Raw genomic sequence first — 23,106 nt, forward strand, 5'->3', positions numbered from 1 at the left:
GGTTAGAGGGAAGATACAGGAGTAAGCAGGACAGAGGTTAGGTTAGAGGGAGGATACAGGAGTAAGCAGGACAGAGGTTAGGTTAGAGGGAGGATACAGGAGTAAGCAGGACAGAGGTTAGGTTAGAGGGAGGATACAGGAGTAAGCAGGACAGAGGTTAGGTTAGAGGGAGGATACAGGAGTAAGCAGGACAGAGGTTAGGTTAGAGGGAGGATACAGGAGTATGGGTCAGTTGGAGAGAGTAGACACTGTGGACCAGTGACAGGACACAGGGTGGTGATAGAGATGGAAGAATAGGAGGGGGAGGAGTGGTGAGTGAGAGGAGGGAAAAGGAGGAGGAAGCAGTGGGTGAGGGCAAAGGATAGAGGGAAGGTTGAGGAGAAACTAAACACTCCTCCAAAAGCTCCCTCCCTTACCTCTTCATAACCAGTCACTTGGTTCTGGACACAATGGAGGTGGGGGAGGGTTTGACCTTAGGATGACCTTTAGCGGTGTGCTGGGGTGGGTCATGGGTTTTGTCAGGGGCTTGGCCTCAGCAGCGACCATTTTAATGATGACCGATGTCCTCCAATTAGACATGTTGACAGGCCCTAAAGCGCTGTGTCATTAATCACAGGAGGGCTGCCTCCGCACACCACGAAAATCACACCGTGATTTATAACATAGCTAGCTCCTCTCTCTGTCTGTCCCCACATTTCTCTCTCTCTCTCTCCATCTTTCTCTTCTCTCTCTCTCTGTCCCACCATTTCTCTCCTCCGTCTCTCTCTGTCTCCATCATCTCTTTCTCTCTCTCCTTCATTGCTCTCTCTCTCTCTCCTTATTCCTTCCTTCCTTTTGTGCTTGGACGATTTAGGGAATTCATACATTTGGTACTGATAGACAATTAATCAGGTGGCTTGGTAGCACAAAGAGGAGTGGTGAGTCACTGTGTGACCTTTACATCCTCTGGAAGGACTAATAACTGTTCCCAGACCAGTGACAGAATAAGGCATTGTTAGGACACACCCTGCATACCTCTACAGAGGATTGTGGACTCAGTGGGTGGATCTATAGGTGACTCATATTAATGGTGACGTGACATGTTACATGAAGTCTTGATAGTTACTATATAACCATGTATATTTGGTATAGTCTAGGCCTACTATCCTGTCTTGTGGTTGTGTGTTCCTTGGTTATTTATTGGGTTAGGGTTAGGGTTAGTTGAGGTAAAACACACAAAGAGTGCTGCTGACGTCCACAGTTGTACATACTCCAAGGTTTGACTGAATCTCCTGGGAGGAAAGTAGGAGCTGCAGTCGCTGTCACATGCACAGTAGACATTTGGGGTTAAGATACTCAGTAGACTGGTAGGGTTAGGTACTTCAGTTTTAGACAGTTAGTTAGGTAAGTTCACCAGGGTTTCACAGAGTTCAAAAGTTGATGTTAGGTACTAGGTACTCGACAGGTGGGGTTATGTGCAGTTGGGGTTAGGTAGGTAGGTCCTTCAGGGTTTGGGGTTAGGTAGGTAGGTAGGTACTTCAGGGTTTGGGGTTAGGTATGTATACTCCAGGGTTGACTGAATCTCTTGGGAGGACAGTTAGTGGGAGCTTGGTCACATGCATGGTACTGGCCCCAGGCCTGTCACACACCCTCATAGCCACAGTGTCAGCAGCGTACTAACACACACAGACAGCTCAGAGGCCTGTGACCAGGGGGACAACAAGACGTACAGGGGAGCAGGATGGGCAGGACGGGCGGATGGGACTGGGAGGACACACACCACTGTACTGTACTCACATAGTCTGATTCCGCTTTCGAATCATAGTACTCCATGTCGCTCTCCTGCGCGGAAAAGAAAGGTGAAAGACAGGTGATGAAAGAAGATATAGCAGTGACTATATCCATTAGGCTCTTCTGCTGGTGTAGCTGTATGGAGATATCAAGGTTATATTCAGACACACTTGACAGCATGAGAATATAATCAGCATCACAGAACACCGGGGAGGTAGTGTGATGAAAGATTGGGCTGTGGAATGGAACTTTGTGGAATGTGGTGTAGATTCTGAGACGTGCTGTGTTCTAATGCAGTACAGGATGCAATCTAGTAGTGTTGTAATGTGGTATGCACTATAGTAGGAAATACAGTGCTAGGCCGTATGGATGGCATGATTTACTATGGTGTAGTGGTTGGTAGCTGGATTTAGGATGAGTATTTAGAGTGGAATGAGCTAGCAATGCTCCCTAGCGCTCTCATCCACTGCTTATTGTCTGTTGAGTTCATGGTAAATAGCGCCTCTCATCTCATAGGAGAAAGAAAAGAGAGAGAACAGGACAGAAGCCAAGTTCATGACAGCATTCGCTGTATATCCCCAAAGCCCCCACACAGCCCCCCACACTCCCCAGCCCAGAGCTTGCCCCCTTCCTCCAACCCCCACCTCCTCGCCAGGGCTGTGTGCAGCACGGTGCGGCATCCGTCTGGGCCCGCCTCATTATCATTGGGAGGGAGCCTGAGTGAGGACACGATCTCAAGGGCACTGGAGTGACTGCTTCTCCCACTCTGACAGCAGAGGAGAGGAGAGGCTGAGAGAGCCCTTCACACATACACAAATACACACACATACACACACACGCCCATCGCTCTCTCTCTCTCTCTCTCTCTCTCTCTCTCTCTCTCTCTCTCTCTCTCTCTCTCTCTCTCTCTCTCTCTCTCTCTCTCTCTCTCTCTCTCTCTCTCTCTCTCTCTCTCTCTCTCCCCCCCCCCCACTTTCTCACTCTCTCTCCCTGAGACACTCCAAACCCAATGTGTCCGTGACCAGGGGCTGGCCTCCAGCACTAATCAGGGAGTCAGTCATCAGCTAAGCACGGCTCAGCTCAGCCCCAAACAACCCACACGGACAGACGGACAGACGCAGCCTGACCCAAACTCCTATTGACACTTAACATGAGGCTAGGCCTTGCCCGGACACAGCTCATGTCCTTGGGAGCCACAGGGGCCTCCGGACGGGGGAGCAGAGAAGCAGAGTCCTCTCCCTTCAGACGGATGCTCGTTATCCTTCAGTACCAGAACACTCTGCCTCCTCTCTCTACACAGCAGCCATGCATGATCTGGATGGGCAGTGGGACAAGGAGAGAAGATGTGGGAAGGGGGTGGGGGAAAGGGTAGTTGAGGGATGTAAACAGGAATACACTTATAGAGGGTGCATAAGGGTGTGGGTGGTGGGTATGGAAAGCAAATATGAGCATACCGGGTGAGGCTGGGTGGGTGGGTTTGAGGCGCACAGGGGGGTGCAGAGTGCAAAGTGGGGCGGTGTAGGGAGAGGGTGCAGTCGAGGCAAAAAATAGCAGAGATGGCCACTGTGGCAGGCAGGCAGCAGTGTTGCTCTGTCTCTAGTGATGGCGGTGGGATTGATCTCTGTTTATACAGGTTCCCTACACTATAGCATGTAGAGTTTATGCATGCTCCTCCTCTCTCTCCGCCACCAGTGTGGGTGTCTACATGTTTTCTGGTAATACTGCTTGTGCATGGGAGGTCCTCTGAGCTCTGGCAGCGGTATGCCTCTGCTTGTTGTACAGTCATGTTCCAATTAGTATATTTTATTGATGTTTATTCTTCAGTCTTCAAACACACACACACACACACACACACACACACACACACACAAACACCCTTACAAAAAAAAACATGTCAAATCTGCAGTTTCACATGTGACTTGCTGTTTTCACATACTGAGCTTAAAGATGAATGTGAAACGTGTCTGACGCACGTGTCTGATTTGTTCACATGTGAAAAAGGTATTTTAAACGCCACACGTGTCTGACTCATGGGAAATGTATATATATTTTTTGTGTTACATTTTTCACATGATTTGTTCACACGTTTCCGAAAACTACGTGGCAGTATTCTCCTTTCTCCATCTCCCTCCCCTCAATACCAGGCAGCATTCTCCTTTCTCCATCTCTCTCCCTCAATACCAGGCAGCATTCAAACCCAATTTCAGAGTGAGTGAATACAGTGCAGCTGCAGGTTAGATGCCCACTGTTGCTATAGAAACAGTCCCCTCTGCTCTAGATTATAGTGTGACTTTTTTGTGTTTTCTCACCACGTCTGTCTGTCTGTCAGTTTCTGTTGCTGCTTCCTGTCTGAACTGTGTCACTCTGACCGGCTCTCTATCGTTTATCTGATCTATTTGTCTCCCACTATCAATTACTGTAATGAATTACTATTAAATAATTATATATCTACAGATTTTAGGATCTTCATTTGATCACTCTTTTATTGCTGAGCAATTCAAACTTGTAGTGTATTTGAGTTATAAAAAAAGAAATGTTTCCTTGAGGCCCCCACACCGGCCCATTTTTTCCTTTGAGGCCACCAGTATTAGCCCGATAATGATCATTTTCCGCAAATAAAACCAAGTCAGACAGGCCCACTGGACTAAATATGAACCAGCCCATCTGGTGCAATAAGGTATAGACCTACACACTATACATATAGGCTGCTGTCATGGAGGATGGGCTTAGTGTGTATGTGTCAGAGTGTATACCTCTTGGCGGGCATCCTGTGTGCTCTCACAAGACAAGTTGAGAAAGTTTGACATTTAAATCTCAGACAAGCTCTCCATCATGTGAGGACAGATTACAGTCATATCCATATCTCTTCTGGACACCTGCTAATGACTTTGTAATTACAAACACACACACACACACACACACACACACACACACACACACACACACACACACACACACACACACACACACACACACACACACACACACACACACACACACACACAGAAACACACACACACACACAAGTCACGATCAAACGGATGCTGCGGATGCTCTCCAGGCCATAGTACTCCAGCAATCATCCCTAGCAGCGGATCCCTAATGGAACCTGGCATTATATCAGACACAATAAAGGATTTCATTTGCTGCTCTTCATTAGTGCGTATATACACACACACACACTCACTCATGCACAAACACACACTCTGCTGGCTAGTCAGGGAGGACCTGCCAGAACAAAAAGCCAATGTGATTGGGCAGCAGAATAGAACTGCTTATGTAAAGCCGACCTGTTAGGAAGGTATATGGCCTACAGACTAATTCACTCTGCTGTTCTTTCCTTCCTGCCTCCAGTCCAATCGCTCTCCTTGTCTCTCCTTGTCTCTCTACCCCTCTACCAAATTTCTATCTGACAGGTCCAAAACCTTAAGAAACACTAGGCAGTTATAACAGACAAACATTCAGGACATGTTAAATCCTCCTGGTAGAAGCTAGTGTGAAATGTTGTATTGAGAAGTACACACATAGACAGCCCGATTAGCCGGAATCATGCTTTCCACCCTGCAATGGATGATGTGGTGTTTTCACAGTGGAGGGAGAAGGGGCTCACAACAATTGGTAATCTATACATAGATGGTCAGTTAGCTTCATTTCAACAACTACAGGCAAAGTTCAACATGCCAACAACACATTTTTTCAGATACCTCCAAATCAGGAATTTCTTAAGGACACACATCCCACAGTATGGCATGAAGCCAAATAGTCCTACATTAGATAGCTTGATCCTTGTCAAACCCCATTCAAAAAGGGTCGGTCTCCAGACTGTATGATGTGCTACAGGCCCACATAGAGGTATCCACAGACACCATTAAAAGGGCTTGGGAACAAGAACTTGGTTCAGAAATCTCAAATGAGGACTGGATAGAAGCTCTCAGGAATATAAACCACAGTTCAGTGAATGCCAGACACAACCTTGTACAGTTTAAGGTGATACACAGGTTACACTACTCAAAAAGTAAAACTGCATAAAATATTCCCGGACACCTCACCACTGTGTGAGAGGTGCAAGCAGGAGGAGGGGACGTTGTCCCACTTATTCTGGACATGCCCTAAATTACAGGCTTACTGGGCTCTCATTTTTGATTACTTATCTAAGGCCTTTGATAGAGTTCTAGCCCCAGACCCATTGATCGCTCTGTTTGGTACAGTTGATGGGAATAACCAGGAGGGGAAAGCTGTCTCTCTTTGTACTCTATTAGCCAAAAGGCTCATATTGCAATTTTGGAAATTGGAGACTGTACCTACCTTTGAAATGTGGTTACGGGATTTAGGGAATGTAATCCATATGGAAAAGATTCGATACAACACCTCCAATAGAAGTCCATTGTTTTACAAAATATGGCAGCCGATACTGGATAAATGGTCTAGTCCCGCTTCATAACTGGGCTGACGATCTGCTGCTACTCTGTGCGGTACTCCACTCAATATTTATTTTTGGCTGAACTACACTGCTTGTAATGACTATATGCTGTCTTCTTATACACGTACCACCTAATAGGATTTTGTTTTATTTTGTGTATGTGTGAGTTAACTTTTGTTTTGTCCTCTAAACTGGCCATCCCATCCAACAGTACAATGAATGTCATTGTTTGTATTGCTGTCTCTTTTACTTTATTTTTATTGGAAAATAATAAACATATTATAAAAAAAAAAAAAAAAAGAGAAGTACACACAGCGCACATTTTATCAATTGATGCACGTAAAGTAAGTAATGACTGACATGCAATTTCATCAGGGAGACTAGAACACTGGAGGTGCCAATGGGAAAGAAATCACAAAAAACATCACCAAAAAAAATCATTTGAACAAAAGGCCTTCCTTGTATAAAAGGAACACTTACGAAACATAAAAATCTATACCTACAGTTGAAGTCGAAAGTTTACATACACAACTCGTTTTTCAACCATTCCACAAATTGTTAACAAACTATAGTTTTGGCAAGTTGGTTAGGACTTCGTGCATGACACAAGTAATTTTTCCAACAATTGTTTACAGACAGATTATTTCACTTATAATTCACTGTATCACAATTCCAGTGTGTCAGAAGTTTACATACACTAAATTGACTGTGCCTTTAAAAAGCTTGGAAAATTCCAGAAAATGATGTCAAGGCTTTAGAAGCTTCTGATAGGCTAATTGACACCATTTAAGTCAATTGTAGGTGTACCTGTGGATGTATTTCAAGGCCTACCTTCAAACTCAGTGCCTCTTTGCTTGACATCATGGCAAAATCAAAAGAAATCAGCCAAGACCTCAGAAACAAGATTGTAGACCTTCACAAGTCGGGTTGATCCTTGGGAGCAATTTCCAAACGCCTGAAGGTACCACGTTAATCTGTACAAACAATAGTACGCAAGTATAAACACCATGGGACCACGCAGCCGTCATACCGCTCAGGAAGGAGGCGTTCTGTCTCCTAGAGATTAACGCACTTTGGTGCAAAAAGTGCAAATCAATCCCAGAACAACAGCAAAGGACCTTGTGAAGATGCTGGAAGAAACCAGTACAAAACTATCTATATCCACAGTAAAAAGAGTCCTATATCGACGTAACTTGAAAGGCCGCTCAGCAAGAAAGAAGCCACTGCTCCAAAACCGCCATAAAAAAGCCAAACTACGGTTTGCAACTGCACATGGGGACAAAGATCGTACTTTTTGGAGAAATGTCCTCTGGTCTGATGAAACAAAGATAGTACTGTTTGGCCATAATGACCATTGTTATGTTTGGAGGAAAAAGGGGGAGCTTGCAAGCCGAAGAACACCATCCCAACCGTGAAGCACGGGGGTGGCAGCATCATGCTTTGGGGGTGCTTTGCTGCAGGAGGGACTGGTGCACTTCACAAAATAGATGGCATCACGAGGAAGGAAAATTATGTGGATATATTGAAGCAACATCTCAAGACATCAGTCAGGAAGTTAAAGCTTGGTCGCAAATGGGTCTTCCAAATGGACAATGACCCCAAGCATACTTCCAATGTTGTGGCAAAATGGCTTAAGGACAACAAAGTCAAGGTATTGGAGTGGCCATCACAAAGCCCTGACCTCAATCCTATAGAAACTTTGTGGGCAGAACTGAAAAAGCGTGTGCAAGCAAGGATGCCTACAAACCTGACTCAGTTACACCAGCTCTGTCAGGAGGAATGGGCCAAAATTCACCCAACTTATTGTGGGAAGCTTGTGGAAGGCTATCTGAAACGTTTGACCCAAGTTAAACAATTTAAAGGCAATGCCACCAAATACTAATTGAGTGTATGTAAACTTCTGACCCACTGGGAATGTGATGAAAGAAATAAAAGCTGAAATAAATCATTCTCTCTACTATTATTCTGACATTTCACATTCTTAAAATAAAGTGGTGATCCTAACTGACCTAAGACAGGGAATTTTTACTAGGATTAAATGTCAGGAATTGTGAAAAACTGAGTTTAAATATATTTGGCTAAGGTGTATGTAAACTTCCGACTTCAACCGTAGCTATATCACACAGGGTGAAATAATCCTAGAAATGTAGACACAGGACTACCAGAGAGCCTTTAAACTCCTTTAATAACCGGTCTTGTAATGGTAAAGACGTATGATCTTAATTTGATCACTCTTTTTTTTTGCTGAGAATTTTACTGCACAGCAGGAAATGCAAACTTGTAGTGTATTATACACCATCATAGGAAAACAAAGAAGCGACTTGATGCGATTGAAAATAATATACAGTACATTCGGAAAGTATTTAGACTCCTTTACTTTTTCCACATTTTGTTACATTACAGCCTTATTCTAAAATTGATTAAATTAATTTTTCCACTCATCAATCTACACACAATACCCCATAATGACAAAGTGAAAACAGGTTTTTAGAAATTGTTATAAAATAAGGAAATGGGCGGAGAGGTCAAGAGGGGAAGATGAAAACTGTATATAAACTGAGAGCTGAGAGTTGGAAAGAGAGATGTTTTGAAACCACCTCTGCTTTGTCCATTTGTAATAAAGTCTATCTTAATTCTACAAAAACTCTGAAATACTTTGGTTCTTCGATCAGTATAAGGACGAATTTGCTACAACAGAGACTGAAAAGATTTGGCATGGGTCCTCAGATCCTCAGAAAGTTCTACAGCTGCACCATTGAGAGCATCCTGACTGGTTGCATCGCCGCCTGGTACAGAGGGTAGTGCGTACGGCCCAGTACATCACTGGGGCCAAGCTTCCTGCCATCCAGGACCTCTATACAAGGTGGTGTCAGAGGAAGGCCCTAAAAATTACTCCAGTCACCCTAGTCATAGACTGTTCTCTCTGCTACCGCACGGCAAGTGGTACCGGAGCGCCAAGTCTAAGTCCAAAAGGATTCTTAACAGCTTCTACCCCCAAGCAATAAGACTCCTGAACAGCTAATCAAATGGCTACCCGGACTATTTGCATTTGCTGCTACTCTCTGTTTATTATCTATGCATAGTCACTTTACCTCTACCCACATGTACATATTACCTCAATTACCTTGACTAGCCTGTGCCCCCGCACATTGACTCTGTACCGGTACCCCCTGTATATAGCCTCACTACTGTTATTTTACTGCTGCTCTTTAATTATTAGTTATTTTTCAATTTTTCTTCTTTTGTTTTATTTTTACTTATCTATTTTTTAATTAGCACTTATTTTTCATAAAACTGCGTTGTTGGTTAAGGGCTTGTAAGTAAGCATTTCAGCACATGTGACAAATAAAATTTGATGTGATTTGATTTGATTCTTAATATTATTCAGTTCCTTTGGCTTTGATGCCTCATGATTGAGTATTGCTCTGTTCAAGTAGACTGTGATTTTGCTGTGATCTGATAGGGGTGTCAGTGGGCTGACTGTGAACGCTCTGAGAGACTCTGGGTTTACATTTTACATTTTAGTCATTTAGCAGACGCTCTTATCCAGAGCGACTTACAGTTAGTGAATACCATTATTTTCTTATTATTTTTTTATTTTTTATTATTATTATTTTATTTTTTATTTTTTTTATACTGGCCCCCCGTGGGAATCGAACCCACAACCCTGGCGTTGCAAACACCATGCTCTATCAACTGAGCTACATCCCTGCCGGCCATTCCCTCCCCTACCCTGGACAACGCTGGGCCAATTGTGCGCCGCCCATGAGTCTCCCGGTCGCGGCCGGCTGCGACAGAGCCTGGATTCGAACCAGGATCTCTAGTGGCACAGTTAGCACTGCGATGCAGTGCCTTAGACCACTGCGCCACTCAGGAGCCCAATCACACCCTGGCTCTGGGGACTCTTATATGTTGAGCCAGGGTGTGGATTTTCTATGTGTCATTTTCTATGTTTTGTTCTAGTTCATGTATTTCTATGTTGGCCAGGGTGGTTCCCAATCAGAGGCAGCTGTTGCTTGTTGTCTCTGATTGGGGACCATACTTAGGAAGCCTGTTTGGCACTGTTCATTGTGGGATCTTGTTCCGTTAAGGTTTGTGTTATTTAACCTAGGACTTCACGTATCGTTTGTTTATTGTTTTGGTTCGTGTGTGTACACAATAAAGTACGTACGCTTATCACGCGGCGCCTTGGTCCGCTTCATCTTACGACGATCGTGACAGAAGATCCCACCAAAACAGGACCAAGCAGCGTTTCCAGGAGCAAACGCCGGAGGTAACGTTGGTAGATGTCCTCCTCGGTTGGGGGAGGATAACGGAGGAGGAGGCCGTCCGTTACCGGAGGGCGATGAAGGGGGAGACCCAGGCAGGAGAGGAGAAGCGGCGCCAACCGGGCCGTCGTCGGACAGGCGAAAGGCAACCCCAATAAAAAAATTTGGGGGGGCACACGGCATGGACGACGGGGCTGCTGGAGGCAGCTACAGGGCGAGATTGTGGACTAGGAGAGAAGGCCACCAGGTTACGGGGGCCATTGGTCATTAGAGGGAAGGAGAGTGTAGAGGCATGGCGAGAGGTACTGGGGTGTGTTACCAGTCCGGTCCGGCCCGTTCCTGATCCCCGCACAAGGCCAGTGGTGTGTGTTCCCAGTACGGTCCGGCCTGTTCCTGTCCCTCGCACCAAGCCTGTGATGCGCGTCGCCAGCCCGGCCCGGCCTGTTCCTGCCCCTCGCTCCAAGCCTGTGGTGCGCGTCGCCTGCCCGGCCTGGCCTGTTCCTGCCCCTCGCACCAAGCCTGTGGTGCGCGTCGCCAGCCCGGCCCGGCCTGTTCCTGTCCCTCGCACCAAGCCTGTGGTGCGCGTCGCCAGCCCGGTCTGTTCCTGCCCCTCGCACCAAGCCTGTGGTGCGCGTCGCCTGCCCGGCCCGGCCTGTTCCTGCCCCTCGCACCAAGCCTGTGGTGCGCGTCGCCAGCCCGGCCCGGCCTGTTCCTGTCCCTCGCACCAAGCCTGTGGTGCGCGTCGCCAGCCCGGTCCGGTCTGTTCCTGCTCCCCGCACCAAGCCAGTGGTGCGCGTCGCCAGCCCGGTCCGGCCCGTTCCTGCTCCCCGCACCAAGCCAATGGTGCGCGTCGCCAGCCCGGTCCGGCCTGTTCCTGCTCCCCGCACCAAGCCAGTGGTGTGCGTCGTCAGCCCGGTCCGGCCCGTTCCTGCTCCCTGCACCAAGCCAGTGGTGCGCGTCGTCAGTCCGGCGCGGTCCGTGCCTGTTCTACCGGTGCCTGGTCCGGCACCGGTCAGCTGCTCCACACCGGAGCCAAAGCAATCCGCTCCACCGATGTCCAGCCCAGCTCCGGCCAGCGGGGCCAGACCAGACCGGGGGCGCTGCGGAGGGGTAGGGAGAGAGTGGTGGTCACGCCCGGAGCCGGATCCGCCTCCGAGGCGGAATGCCCACCCGGCCCCTACCCTCTTGTGTTTGGTTGGCGCGGTCGCAGTCCGCGCCTTTGGGGGGGGGGTACTGTCACGCCCTGGCTCTGGGGACTCTTATATGTTGAGCCAGGGTGTGGATTTTCTATGTGTCATTTTCTATGTTTTGTTCTAGTTCATGTATTTCTATGTTGGCCAGTGTGGTTCCCAATCAGAGGCAGCTGTTGCTTGTTGTCTCTGATTGGGGACCATACTTAGGCAGCCTGTTTGGCACTGTTCATTGTGGGATCTTGTTCCGTTAAGGTTTGTGTTATTTAACCTAGGACTTCACGTATCGTTTGTTTATTGTTTTGGTTCGTGTGTGTACACAATAAAGTATGTACGCTTATCACGCTGCGCCTTGGTCCGCTTCATCTTACGACGATCATGACATGGGTTGAGGTCAGAGATAAAGTAGGCGACAGTACTACTGCCAAGAGATGAGCTATAGGTGTACCTACCATAGGAGTCTCCTCGAAGCCTACCATTGACTATGTACATACCCAGCGTGCGACAGAGCTGTAGGAGTTGTGACCCGTTTTTGTTGGTTATGTTGTCGTAGTAGTCTAGTGGGGCATATGGGGGAGGGTATGCTGTCACCTCCAGGTAGGTGTTTGTCCCCCTGTGTGCTGAGGGTGTCAGGTTCTTGTCCAGTTTTGGCATTTAGGTCGCTACAGACTACTACATGTCCCTGGGCCTGGAAATGATTGATTTCCCCCTCCAGGATGGAGAAGCTGTCTTAATTAAAGTACGGGGATTCTAGTGGGGGGATATAGGTAGCACACAGGAGGACATTTTTCTCTGTTGAGATAATTTCCTTTAGAATTTCTAGCCAAATGTAAAATGTTCCTGTTTTGATTAATTAAATAGAGTGAGTTAGGTCTGGTGGATGGGACTAACCTAGAGGACAACCAGTGGGTCCATCCCCTCTATACCATGTTTCTTGAAGGATGACAATGTCTGTATTTCAGATTTCTTTGGTGAAGTCTCTCTCTCTCTATCCCTCTGTCTTTCCCTCTCTCTTTCCCTCTCTCTCTCTCTCTCAATTCAATTTCAATTTAAGGGCTTTATTGGCATGGGGAATGTATGTTAACATTGCCAAAGCAAGTGAAGTAGATAGTAAACAAAAGTGAAATAAACTATAAATATTAACAGTAAACATTACACTCAGAAGTTCCAAAAGAATAAAGACATTTCAAATGTCATATTATGTATATATACAGTGTTGTAACAATGTGCAAATAGTTAAACTACAAATGGGAAAATAAATAAACATAAATATGGGTTGTATTTACAATGGTGTTTGTTCTTCACTGGTTGCCCTTTTCTTGAGGCAACAGGTCACAAATCTTGCTGCTGTGATGGCACACTGTGGTTTTTCACCCAGTAGAGAAGGATTTGTTTTTTTTATTATTTGTGGATCTCTGTAATCTGAAGGAAATATGTGTCTCTAATATGGTCATACATTTGGCAGGAGGTTAGGAAGTGCAGCTCAGTTTCCACCTCATTTTGTGGGCAGTGTGCACATAGCCTGTCTTCTCTTGAGAGCCAGGTCTGCCTACGGCGGCCTTTCTCAATAGCAAGGCTATGCTCACAGAGTCTGTACATAGTCAAAGCTTTCCTTAAGTTTGGGTCAGTCACAGTGGTCAGGTATTCGGCCACTGTGTACTCTCTGTTTAGAGCCAAATAGCATTCTAGTTTATCATTCTGTTTTTTTTGTTAATTCTTTCCAATGTGTCAAGTAATTCTCTTTTTGTTTTCTCATGATTTGGTTGGGTCTAATTGTGTTGCTGTCCTGGGGCTCTGTGGGGTCTGTTTGTGTTAGTGAACAGAGCCCCAGGACCAGCTTACTTAGGGGACTCTTCTCCAAGTTCATCTCTCTGTAGGTGATGGATTTGTTATGGAAGGTTTGGGAATCACTTCCTTTTAAGTGGTTATAGAATTTAACGGCTCTTTTCTGGATTTTGATAATTAGCGGGTATCGGCCTAATTCTGCTCTGCATGCATTATTTGGTGTTTTTCATTGAACACAGAGGATATTTTTGCAGAATTCTGCAAGCAGAGTCTCAATTTGGTGTTTGTCCCATTTTGTGAAGTCTTGGTTTGTGAGCGGAACCCAGACCTCACAACCAAAAAGGCCAATGGGTCCTATAACTGATTCAAGTATTTTTAGCAAGATCCTAATTGGTATGTCAAATTTTATGTTCCTTTTGATGGCATAGAAGGCCCTTCTTGCCTTGTCTCTCAGATCGTTCACAGCTTTGTGGAAGTTACCTGTGGCGCTGATGTTTAGGCCGAGGTATGTATAGTTTTTTGTGTGCTCTAGGGTAACGGTGTCTAGATGGAATTTGTATTTGTGGTCCTTGCAACTGGACCTTTTTTGGAACACCATTATTTTGTCTTACTGAGATTTACTGTCAGGGCCCAGGTCTGACAGAATCTGTGCAGAATATATAGGTGCTGCTGTAGGCCCTCCTTGGTTGGTGACAGAAGCACCAGATCATCAGCAAACAGTAGACATTTGACTTCAGATTCTAGTAGGGTGAGGCCGGGTGCTGCAGACTGTTTTAGTGCCCTCGCCAATTCGTTGATATATATATTGAAGAGGGTGGGGTTTAAACTGCATTCCTATCTCACCCCACGGCCCTGTGGAAAGAAATGTGTGTGTTTTTTGTCAATTTTAACCGCACATTTGTTGTTTGTGTACATGGATTTTATAATGTCGTATGTTTTTCCCCCAACCCCACTTTCCATCAAATTGTATAGCAGACCCTCATGACAAATTCAGTCAAAAGCTTTTTTGAAATCAACAAAGCATGAGAAGACTTTGCCTTTGTTTTGGTTTGTTTATTTGTCAATTAGGGTGTGCAGGGTGAATACGTGGTCTGTCGTACGGTAATTTGGTAAAAAGCCAATTTGACATTTGCTCAGTACATTGTTTTCACTGAGGAAATGTACGAGTCTGCTGTTAATGATAATGCAGAGGATTTTCCCAAGGTTGTTGTTGACGCATATCCCACTGTAGTTATTGGGGTCAAATTTGTCTCCACTTTTGTGGATTGGGGTGATCAGTTCTTGGTTCGAAATATTGGGGAAGATGCCAGAGCTAAGGATGATGTTAAAGAGTTTAAGTATAACCAATTGGAATTTGTGGTCTGTATATTTTATCATTTCATTGAGAATACCATCTGGATTGGAGGGTTTGTATTTTGTCCTGTAGTTCATTCAATGTAATTGGAGAATCCAGTGGGTTCTGGTAGTCTTTAATAGTTGATTCTAAGATTTGCATTTGATCATGTATATTTTTTTGATGTTTGTTCTTTGTTATAGGGCCAATAAAATTGGAGAAGTGGTTTACCATACATCTCCGTTTTGGATAGATAGCTCTTCGTGTTGTTGTTTGTTTAGTGTTTTCCAATTTTCCCAGAAGTTGTTAGAGTCTATAGATTCTTCAATTACATTGAGCTGATTTCTGACATGCTGTTCCTTTTTTTCCCGTGTATTTCTGTATTGTTTTAGTGATTCACCATAGTGAAGGCGTAGGCTCAGGTTTTCTGGGACTCTATGTTTTTGGTTGGATAGTTTTCTCAATTTCTTTCTTAGGATTTTGCATTCTTCATCAAACCATTTGTCAACTGTTTTCTTCAGTTTTCTGTTAGAGATTTTTAGATTTGATAGGGAAGCTGAGAGGTCAAATATACTGTTTAGGTTTTCTACTGCCAAGTTTACACCTTCACTATTACAGTGGAATGTTTTGTCCAGGAAGTTGTCAAAAAGGGATTGAATTTGTTGTTGCCTAATAGTTTTTTGGTAAGTTTCGACACTACTTTCCTTCCATCTATAGCATTTCTTAATATTATTCAGTTCCTTTGGCTTTGATGCCTCATGATTGAGTATTGCTCTGTTCAAGTGGACTGTGATTTTGCTGTGGTCTGATAGGGGTGTCAGTGGGCTGACTGTGAATGCTCTGAGAGACTCTGGGTTGAGGCCAGTGATAAAGTAGTCTACAGTACTACTGCCAAGAGATTAGCTATAGGTACACCTACCATAGGAGTCCCCTCGAAGCCTACCATTGACTATGTACATACCCAGTGTGCGACAGAGCTGCAGGAGTTGTGACCCGTTTTTGTTGGTTATGTTGTCGTAGTTGTGCCTAGGGGGGGCATATGGGGGAGGGAATGCTGTCACCTCAAGGTAGGTGTTTGTCCCCCTGTGTGCTGAGGGTGTCAGGTTCTTGTCCAGTTCTGGCATTTAGGTCGCCATAGATTAGTACATGTCCCTGGGTCTGGAAATGATTTATTTCCCCCTCCAGGATGGAGAAGCTGTCTTCATTAAAGTATGGGGATTCTAGTGGGGGGATATAGGTAGCACACAGAAGGACATTTTTCTCTGTTGAGATAATTTCCTTTTGAATTTCTAGCCAAATGTAAAATGTTCCTGTTTTGATTAATTAAATAGAGTGAGTTAGGTCTGCTCTATACCACATCTCTCTCTCTCTCTCTCTCTCTCTCTCTCTCTCTCTCTCTCTCTCTCTCTCTCTCTCTCTCTCTCTCTCTCTCTCTCTCTCTCTCTCTCTCTCTCTCTCTCTCTCTCTCTCTCTCTCTCTCTCTCTCTCTCTCTCTCTCTCTCTCTCTCTCTCTCTCTCTCTCTCTCTCTCTCTCTCTCTCTCTCTGTCTCCCTCTCCCTCCCTTTTCTCAGTTTGTCTCTCTCTTTTAGTGGCTGTCAGATCCCTTCAGTAAAAAGCAGTTAAATCAGTCTATGAATATTCCAATCCTGCGATAAGGAGAGGACGATTCGTACCACTGCACTCTGGGTAATGCAGCTCCCCATTGTTGGCTGACATGGCTCCATTGAGGAGCCGGCTTTAGCCCTGATAGCATCGCCACACTGCATGGACACACTGCCAGATAAATGGCCTATCCAACGTGACACACGCACACCAACGCCTCCCAAACAAGCCCCAATCTGATCAGCACAGGAGAGGCAGGAAGGAGACGCTCTAACAACAAATAAAGGCAAATAAGATAAACAAACCGTAACAATATTAACACAGGGATCAGGTGGGGTTCTGGTAACCTAGGAGGCAATCCAATTCTCCATCTGCCAGCGTGACATGGTGGATCCTGTCACCGTACAGTCCGCAATCTCGCCAGGCAGCAGTGACCAATCCCAAGCCACCTTACAGTGCATTTGGATCTGCCCTAGCCAATCACATGGCATCTTCATATTGAACCTCTGTCTGACAGTAGAACACCACTTATCCTGAAAACAGCTTCACGGTTCCATATTCTTCAGGACAACTGGATACAGGTTGAAGGCTTGAGATCCAGGCAGCCAGGGAGCTGCCACCCCCTCTTCAGAGGTTGACTGAGAGTGGCCACTCAACCATCAGCAGGTGCAGAGACAAACCTGTTATTTTCGACCATGTAATCATTTCCATCAGACGCCTTGCTGTCCCCTACGATGCTTCACAACGCTTCAAACATTCAAATCAGACAGTAACCTTCCTCAAGACATCTACGTCCGCATCGACCAAGGACAGGTTGCACCAAAGAAACCACATACTGAAACCCAAAACTTTATCAATACCTTTAACCACTGCAAATAAAACCTTTTCTAAAGACACCTCTCACCAACAACACTATAAATGGTGATAGGAAACATAACATGCTACATTTACGTTATTTAGTAGACACTCTTAACCACAGCAGTTAGGGTTAAGTGCCTTGCTCAAGGGCACATTGACAGATTTTTCACCTAGTTGGCTCAGAGATTTGAACAAGCATCCTTTTGGTTACTGGCACAATGCTCTTAACTGCTAGGCAACTGTACTTGCCGCCTCATAGGACATAAGGGATGGGAACCATGGCATCATCAAACAATGTCATGCAGCAATCTACTCATCCCAGTAGGGAGCTCTTACATACTGTATAATCAATATAATATTAAAATAATAATAATTTAGTTGAGTAAACATCACAGAGGTGATACCTAGACATTAGACAAAATATACAAAATAAGGACCCAAACTATGATGGCCCCATTTATTTAATAAAAAAGCCCAAACCCAGTCCTCTATGACGGTGACCTCTCTAGTTCAGAGTTCTCATACAGCAGTTTCTCTCTCTGAAATAACATTTCATGGTTGTTGGGCATGTGTTGAGATGGGGGAATAGAGCTTCGGTGCGTGGCCTGCTGGATTTCTTTGGCTATTGATTGCCATCCCCGGTGGGGCCTGGGGATCGATAGGCTGGGTTTAGACACGGCATGGGGGACTCTCTCTCTCTCTCTCTCTCTCTCTCTCTCTCTCTCTCGCTCCCGGCTTACACAGCGCTCCACGGCACCGTGGCTCGCCAAACAAGAGTTCTTTCATGCCCTCTTAGTTGAGTGTGAAACAACATGTCTAAGACCACTTGTGCTCTCTCTCTCACTCTCAGAGCAGCAGAACAACATTACAGGAGAGTACTGAAGGATTCAGAAAGAGGGTGAGGGCGAATGAGAGAGGTAGAGAGAGAAAAATAAAGAAAGAGAAGGGAGATAATAGCATTTCTACCTTGAAGAGAGATACTTATGCAAATTACAGCCGGGCCTGCAATCAAGAAGCTGAAATTACCAAACTGTGGGGTCACCAAGGCAACCAGCGAGCGAAAAAAGCAGGCAGCAGAAGAGAAAGCAGCTGCAGAGAGTGAGCGAGGGAGGGAGGGAGGGAGGGGGAGTGGAGGAGAGAGGGGTGGGCTGAGGTGGCCAGGGGGAGGTGGAGACATGGTGGGTGGAGGGAAGGAGAGGGGTGGGCTGGGGTGATCAGGAGGAGGTGGAGAAGGAGGAGGGGGACAGGGAGGGGTGGAGAACGAGAAGGAGGAGGGGGGACAGGGAGGGGGTGGAGAAAGAAAAGGAGGAGGGGGATAGGGAGGGGTGGAGAAAGAGAAGGAGGAGGGGGATAGGGAGGGGTGGAGGAGAGGAGAGGAGGGGAGGGAAAGGTGGGCTGTGGTGGTCAAGAGGAGGAGGAGGAGGAGGAGGAGGAGGAGGAGGTGGAGAAAGCGGTGGGCTGGGGTGGTCAGGAAGAGGTGGAAGAGGAGGAGGAGGAGGAGGAGGAGGAGGAGGGGTGGGCTGGGGTGGTCAGGAAGAGGAGGAAGAGGAGGAAGAAGAGGAGGAGGCGTGGGCTGGGGTGGTCAGGAAGAGGTGGAAAAGGAGGAGGAGGAGGAGGAGGAGGAAGAGGGGTGGGCTGGGGTGGTCAGGAAGAGGTGGAAGAGGGGGAGGAGGAGGAGGGGTGGGCTGGGGTGGTCAGAAAGATGTGGAAGAGGAGGAGGAGGAGGAGGAGGAGGAGGAGTAGGAGGAGTAGGAGGAGGAGGAGGAGGAGGAGGGGTGGGCTGCGGTGGTCAGGAAGAGTTGGAGAAGAATTGGACGGTTTGAGGTGGCTTTGGAGTGCCATATTACTAAATGACAAATGCTCAGATTCTTCCAGTTGCTTGACCAATTGCTACATATTATCCATGAGTTTCACATGAGTGCAGAGTACAAGCTTGTAGTCAAGGTTAGAGTACTCTCACACATGTGCAATTGCACGCACACACTCACACACACATGCATGCACACACACACACACACACACACGTCTCAGTGTTGTGTATAGTAACAAGACTGGGTCCAGCCTCTGTCTCTCTGCTGAAGCATCCAGACTATCAGATACGCTTGATAGGGAGGCGGCTTTGCTAAATTGTATATTGTGCTGGATTTTCTCCCGTCCTCCTACCCCCTTCCCTTCATTCCTTTCCCTCCAATGGTGAACAGATGGAAGACCGTTCCATGGCGCGGGATTCAGCGATAACAGAACGCTGTTCATAAGTTCCATTATGCACTCAGAAGCCTGCTAGCGTTCTGCCTCTGTCTCAGCACAGCCACAGGAAAGAGAAGGGCGGGGGACGCTCACAAAGAAAATAGAAGCAGTTTATTTGTGATTATGCAATGTGTTTATGCTTATCAGTGTTTAAAATACATACTGTATATTAAAAAAGTTATCCAATAGCCCTCCTCCTCTTCTATCTCTCCCTCCCTCCCTCACTCTGTAGCTCCTGCTATGGAGGCCTTATTTTAAAGGGTTGGGTACTGGCTCACATATGTGCTGAAACAGGACAAACTGGTCCAACTCAGACAGAGCCTCTGCAGTCACTGGGAATGGTGGAATGTAGATTATTTGATATGTAAAATGAGGAAGTGATATAGGATGCTAGAATTACTAGGGAGAAAACATCCCATTCACCCATAGAAATAGACATTCAAATATTATAGAGAATATTTATTTAGTAGCAGGTTTAGTGCAGTATGCTACACTGTCCTATTAAACGTAACGATCTGCGTGTTCGCCATCTCATACCCTCAAGGTGCTGTGAATTCTGTTCAACATATATGAGTATAAAAAACGGTCTTATTTCAGAAAGAACAAAATACTTAATCTAAACTTGAAAAATATATATAAACTCAGCAAAAAAAGAAACGTCCTCTCACTGTCACCTTCGTTTATTTTTTAGCAAACTTAACATGTGTAAATATTTGTAAGAACATAACAAGATTCAACAACTGAGACATAAATTGAACAAGTTCAACAGACAGCCGTGTGATAGAAGGAGTCAGGCGCAGGAGAGTAATACTCATCCAAAAAATGTATTCCGTCGATAAACAGTTGTGCACTTTAATTACAGATGGGCTGTGTACAGGTGCAGTGATCGGTAAGCTGCTCTGACAACTGACGCCTAAAGTTAGTGAGGGAGATAAGAGTCTCCAGCTTCAGAGATTTTTGCAGTTCGTTCCAGTCATTGGCAGCAGAGAACTGGAAGGAATGGCGGCCAAAGGAGGTGTTGGCTTTGGGGATGACCAGTGAGATATACCTGCTGGAGCGCAGACAACGGGTGGGTGTTGCTATGGTGACCAGTGAGCTAAGATAAGACAGGGATTTGCCTAGCAGTGATTTATAGATGACCTGGAGCCAGTGGGTTTGGCGACGAATATGTAGTGAGGGCCAGCCAACAAGAGTATACAGGTCACAATGGTGGGTGGTATATGGGGCTTTGGTGACAAAACGGATGGCACTGTGATAGACTACATCCAATTCGCTGAGTAGAGTGTTGGAGGCTATTTTGTAAATGACATCGCCGAAGTCAAGGATCGGTAGGATAGTCAGTTTTACAAGGGCATGTTTGGCAGCATGAGTGAAGGATGCTTTGTTGCGAAATAGGAAGCTGATTCTAGATCTAACTTTTGATTGGAGATGCTTAATGTGAGTCTGGAAGGAGAGTTTACAGTCTAACCAGACACCTAGGTATTTGTAGTTGTCCACATACTCTAGGTCAGACCCACCGAGAGTAGTGATTCTAGTCGGGTGGGCCGGTGCAAGCAGCGTTCGGTTGAAGAGCATGCATTTAGTTTTACTAGTGTTTAAGAGCAGTTGGAGGGTACGGAAGGAGTGTTGTATGGCGTTGAAGCTCAATTGTCCAATGAAGGGCCAGATGTATACAAAATGGTGTCGTCCACATAGAGGTGAATCCTAGCGTCACCAGCAGCAAGAGCAACATCATTGATATACACAGAGAATAGAGTCGGCCCGAGAATTGAACCCTGTGGCACCCCCATAGAGACTGCCAGAGGTCCAGACAACAGGCCCTCTGATTTGACACATTGAACTCTATCTGAGAAGTAGTTGGTGAACCAGGCGAGGCAGTCATTTGAGAAACCAAGGCTATTTCGTCTGCCAATAAGAATGTGGTGGTTGACAGAGTCGAAAGCCTTGGCCAGGTCGATGAAGACAGCTGCGCAGTACTGTCTTTTATCGATTGCGGTTATAATATTGTTTAGGACCTTGAGCGTGGCTGAGGAGCACCCATGACCAGCTCGGAAACCGGATTGCATAGCAGAGAAGGTACGGTGGGATTCGAAATGGTCGGTGATCTGTTTGTTAACTTGAATTTCAAAAACTTTCGAAAGGCAGGGCAGGATGGATATAGGTCTGTAACAGTTTGGATCTAGAGTGTCACCCCCTTTGAAGAGGGGTATGACCGCGGCAGCTTTCCAATCTCTGGGGATCTCAGACGTTACGAAAGAGAGGTTGAACAGGCTAGTAATAGGGGTTGCGACAATTTCGGCGGCTAATTTTAGAAAGAAAGGGTCCAGATTGTCTAGCCCAGCTGATTTGTAGGGGTCCAGATTTTTCAGCTCTTTCAGAACATCAGCTGTCTGAATTTGTGTAAAGGAGAAGCGGGGGGGGATGGGCAAGTTGCAGCGGAGGGTACAGAGCTGGTGGCCGGGGTAGTGGTAGCCAGGTGGAAAGCATGGCCAGCCATAGTAAAATACTTGTTGAAATTCTCGATTATTGTAGATTTATCGGTGGTGACAGTGTTTTCTAGCCTCAGTGCAGTGGGCAGTTGGGAGGAGGTGCTCTTCTTCTCCATGGACTTTACAGTGTCCCAAAACTATTTGGAGTTAGTGCTACAGGATGCAAATTTCTGTTTGAAAAAGCTAACCTTTGCTTTCCTAACTGATTGTGTATATTGGTTCCTGACTTCCCTGAAAAGTTTCATATCAAGGGGGCTGTTCGATGCTAATGCAGTACGCCACAGGATGTTTTTGTGCTGGTCAAGGGCAGTCAAGTCTGAGGAGAACCAGGGGCTATATCTGTTCTTAGTTCTGAATTTTTTGAATGGGGCATGCTTATTTAAGATTGAGAGGAAAGCCCTTTTAAAGAACAACCAGGCATCCTCTACTGACGGAATGAGGTCAATATCCATCCAGGATACCCGGGCCAGGTCAATTAGAAAGGCCTGCTCGCTAAAGTGTTTTAGGGAAAGTTTGACAGTGATGAGGGGTGGTCATTTGACCGCGGACCCATTACGGACGCAGGCAATGAAGCAGTGATCGCTGAGATCCTGGTTGAAGACAGCGGAGGTGTATTTAGAGGGTAAATTTGTCAGGATGATATCTATGAGGGTGCCCATGTTTACAGATTTTGGGTTGTACCTGGTAGGTTTGTTGATAATTTGTGTGAGATTGAGGGCATCTATTTTAGATTGTAGGTTGGCCGGGGTGTTAAGCATATCCCAGTTTTGGTCACCAAGCAGTACAAACTCTGAGGATTGATGGGGGGCAATCAGTTCACATATGGTGTCCAGGGCACAACTCGGGGCTGAGGGGGGTCTGTAGCAAGCGGCAACAGTGAGAGACTTATTTCTGGAAAGGTGGATTTTTAGAAGCTCAAACTGTTTGGGCACAGACCTGGATAGTATGATAGAGCTCTGCAGGCTATCTCTACAGTAGATTGCAACTCTGCCCCCTTTGGCAGTTCTATCGAGATGGAAAATGTTGTAGTTGGGGATGGACATTTCTGCATTTTTGGTGGCCTTCCTATGCCAGGATTCAGACACTGCTAGAACATCAGGGTTGGTGGAGTGTGCTAACGCAGTGAATAACTCAAACTTAGGGA

The 23,106-nt window shown here is 46.0% G+C and overlaps 1 protein-coding gene across 3 annotated transcripts in view; it reads right to left on the reverse strand.

Moving 5' to 3' along the window:
* LOC121574858 (voltage-dependent calcium channel subunit alpha-2/delta-2) overlaps positions 1-23,106 on the reverse strand; it is a 279,464-nt gene that overhangs the window by 117,711 nt on the left and 138,647 nt on the right. For 2 of the 3 annotated variants that reach the window (XM_041887496.1, XM_041887498.1), the window contains exon 5: positions 1,777-1,821. The exons of the other annotated variant lie outside the window; for it this stretch is intronic. In XM_041887496.1, the coding sequence (XP_041743430.1) occupies positions 1,777-1,821 (45 nt within the window). The remainder of the gene's footprint in view (positions 1-1,776; positions 1,822-23,106) is intronic. 3 annotated transcript variants of the gene reach the window in all.

The sequence above is a fragment of the Coregonus clupeaformis genome, chromosome 10 (assembly GCF_020615455.1).
Source record: "Coregonus clupeaformis isolate EN_2021a chromosome 10, ASM2061545v1, whole genome shotgun sequence".
Classification (NCBI taxonomy): domain Eukaryota; kingdom Metazoa; phylum Chordata; class Actinopteri; order Salmoniformes; family Salmonidae; genus Coregonus; species Coregonus clupeaformis.